Consider the following 2,637-nt stretch of genomic DNA (forward strand, 5'->3'; position numbering starts at 1 on the left):
ATGAATGAGCCTAGATGCACATCAGATCCTTCGGGAAGAACCATTCAGGTTCTTGTGCTTTGATCTCTTTAGTTTGTTTTCATCATCTCTATTATCTATGCATTTATCTAATTTTTAAAGCAAAGAGATTAAATCAACGGCTCAACTTTTAAGAAGATAAGCTGAGTGATGTTCACTTTCTCCAACTTCCTTGCAATCTTTTCTACTATCTGTTCGTTCCTCTTTTTTTTTTTCTTCTGAATTTTAAATAAAATTGGGGTCGGGATTCCTTTTCTGCTTTGGTTGTTTTTACACAAGTCAAATGCAAACATTAAGCCTTGAAATATGGTGATAAAATTAGTGATATAGGATAAGTTTTTAAAAAAATCATGAATTATACAGTGAGATTTTTAATATATAATACATAAACTATAATCTAAGTGTTTGGTTTGTCCGACTAAAATATGGGATATGTGATATAAATTTCAATTTTTAACTTTGAATTTTCAATCCTTCAAGTGTTTCGGCATTTTGAGGGCCTTCTTAGTAATGAATAGTACGGATGTTGGTGCATATCATAAACACCACAGACCCTTATATGAACACCAAAAGCCCGGGTATTTAATAGAAAATTGTTATGATGCCTAATACGAATACATAAGGGAAAATGACACTGTATAACCGCTCTCAAATACATTATTTATAGTTAGTGTTACTATATTATATGTGTATATTTTAAATTCAAGCCTAAAACAATAGATTCAATAACCCAAAAGCATTAGATTCAGCATCTGCAAATACATCCCCTTGAATTTAATAAGGGTGTGGCATGGTTAATTATTAGAGTACCGAGAAAGTTCTCCATTAATTATCATGCAGGGTAGCTCCTAGGTTAGTTCACATAATTGACTAGGAATTAACGTCATCTACTTTCCCTGCCGTTTTCAAGTGCACCTCATTTATTACTTATGATGTCAGTACATCCTAATGCAAGAATTAATGTTTTCTAGAGGGAAACAATATGAAAAGGATTTATGCTGAGTTTAATTTCTTTGTGTGCAGGGCTGGGCAACGGAGATGGCTTCTTATGTTAAGTCTATTGACAGAAACCATTTGTTAGAAGTTGGCTTAGAAGGATTCTATGGGCAATCAACTCCTCAGAGGAGGAGTCTGAATCCTAATTTTGACATAGGAACTGACTTCATCGCCAACAACCGTATACCTGGCATTGATTTTGCTACTGCTCATGCCTATCCCGATCAATGGTAAACTTTTCAGAACCACATTGCACATTAGAATAATATCCTTACAGAGACTACATCACCTTTTTTAGTTATCTTGAAAAATGGAAGTGTTTTCTGTGATCGACTCATCTAAAAGTTTAAACTTTTAAAAAAGGTGACACCAAATTCAGTATGATATCGAATCAGCAATCTTGAGTTCAAGTTTCACCGTCACCTAAAAACAAAAATACTTCACGTGCTTGACCAAGGAAAAAGAATCAGGTCTGCACATGAGAGACGTGTTACAAAATGTCTCATCTATACTTGTAGATGAAGTTTGTTACGTAATTTAAGAGTTCCATAATTGTAAAGTTATATTATGACAGGATAACAAACTCAAATGATCAAGCCCAGCTATCGTTTCTCAACAATTGGCTAAACTCCCACATTCAAGATGCTCAATATATTCTCCGAAAGCCATTACTGATCACAGAATTCGGGAAATCTTGGAAAGATTCAGGTTTCAGCTCCTACAAGAGGGACCTTCTTTACAACACAGTGTATTACAAGATATATTCATCAGCCAAGCGTGGGGGAGCAGCAGCTGGGGGGTTCTTCTGGCAACTTTTAAGTGAAGGAATGGACTCGTTTCGTGATGGATATGAGATAGTCTTAAGCCAAAACCCTTCAACTGCAAATTTGATTGCTCAACAATCTCATAAGCTGTACCAGATTCGGAAAATATTCTCAAGAATGAGAAATATTCAGAGGTGGAAGAGAGCAAAGGCTGCTAGAAGGGGTGATTGGACAGGTAGCAACAGAGGAAGGCGAATTGGAAACTAATGAAAAACATGCTATATTTCAATTTGAAGCTATAACTTCTGTTTTTAATGAAGTAGCATGTGTGACAGAGAAAAACTGTCCTAAACGATTTTGTTTGAACATTCTCTAAACAGTTTGCAAAAGCCCTTCTTAGAGATGATTATATTTCATCCAGGTGGGTTAATAGATTACTTACTAGTTGTGTTGTTTTCTTAGTACTTGACTACTTGTGTAGTTATTTAAATGTTTGTAATTTGCCATCATATCCTGTCAGTAATGAAAGGGTTTGAAAGAAGTCTCGACTTTCATTATATGTGTTATTCCTATTAGGTACTGCTACTTAAAATTTAGAGCTTCTGACATAAGTGGCCACTCGGCCAAAACATAGCCCATAGTTTTACATCCGGAAAAGGTCCAATAATATCCTTAAACTATTGGATATAGCTCAATTTTATCCTTCGTTAGCAAACTGGGCCATTAACATCCCTCACGTTAGCAAACTGGACCAATAATGCCTTCATTTTAACGGCAATCCACATAAGCCTTCTCCAAGGCATTAATTAGCTGACATGACATCCACATAAGCGGATCTCTCTTAAGCCTGCTCCAATAA

At 35.5% G+C, this 2,637-nt stretch overlaps 1 protein-coding gene across 1 annotated transcript; it reads left to right on the forward strand.

Moving 5' to 3' along the window:
- On the forward strand, positions 1 to 2,335 carry LOC109222545 (mannan endo-1,4-beta-mannosidase 7-like). Its single transcript, XM_019386890.1, has 3 exons — positions 1 to 48; positions 1,042 to 1,244; positions 1,589 to 2,335. Exons 1-3 carry the CDS (start codon positions 1 to 3, stop codon positions 2,043 to 2,045), a joined length of 708 nt encoding a protein of 235 aa, XP_019242435.1. The 3' UTR covers positions 2,046 to 2,335.
- The last annotated feature ends 302 nt before the right edge of the window (positions 2,336 to 2,637 follow it).

Source organism: Nicotiana attenuata, unplaced genomic scaffold, assembly GCF_001879085.1.
Source record: "Nicotiana attenuata strain UT unplaced genomic scaffold, NIATTr2, whole genome shotgun sequence".
In the NCBI taxonomy this organism is placed as follows: domain Eukaryota; kingdom Viridiplantae; phylum Streptophyta; class Magnoliopsida; order Solanales; family Solanaceae; genus Nicotiana; species Nicotiana attenuata.

Coding starts and splice junctions, on each gene's coding strand:
- LOC109222545 (XM_019386890.1), top strand. CDS start 1: ATGAATGAGCCTAGATGCACATCAGATCCTTCGGGAAGAACCATTCAG. Junction 49..1,041: donor CTTCGGGAAGAACCATTCAG/GTTCTTGTGCTT, acceptor CTTTGTGTGCAG/GGCTGGGCAACGGAGATGGC. Junction 1,245..1,588: donor CATGCCTATCCCGATCAATG/GTAAACTTTTCA, acceptor ATATTATGACAG/GATAACAAACTCAAATGATC.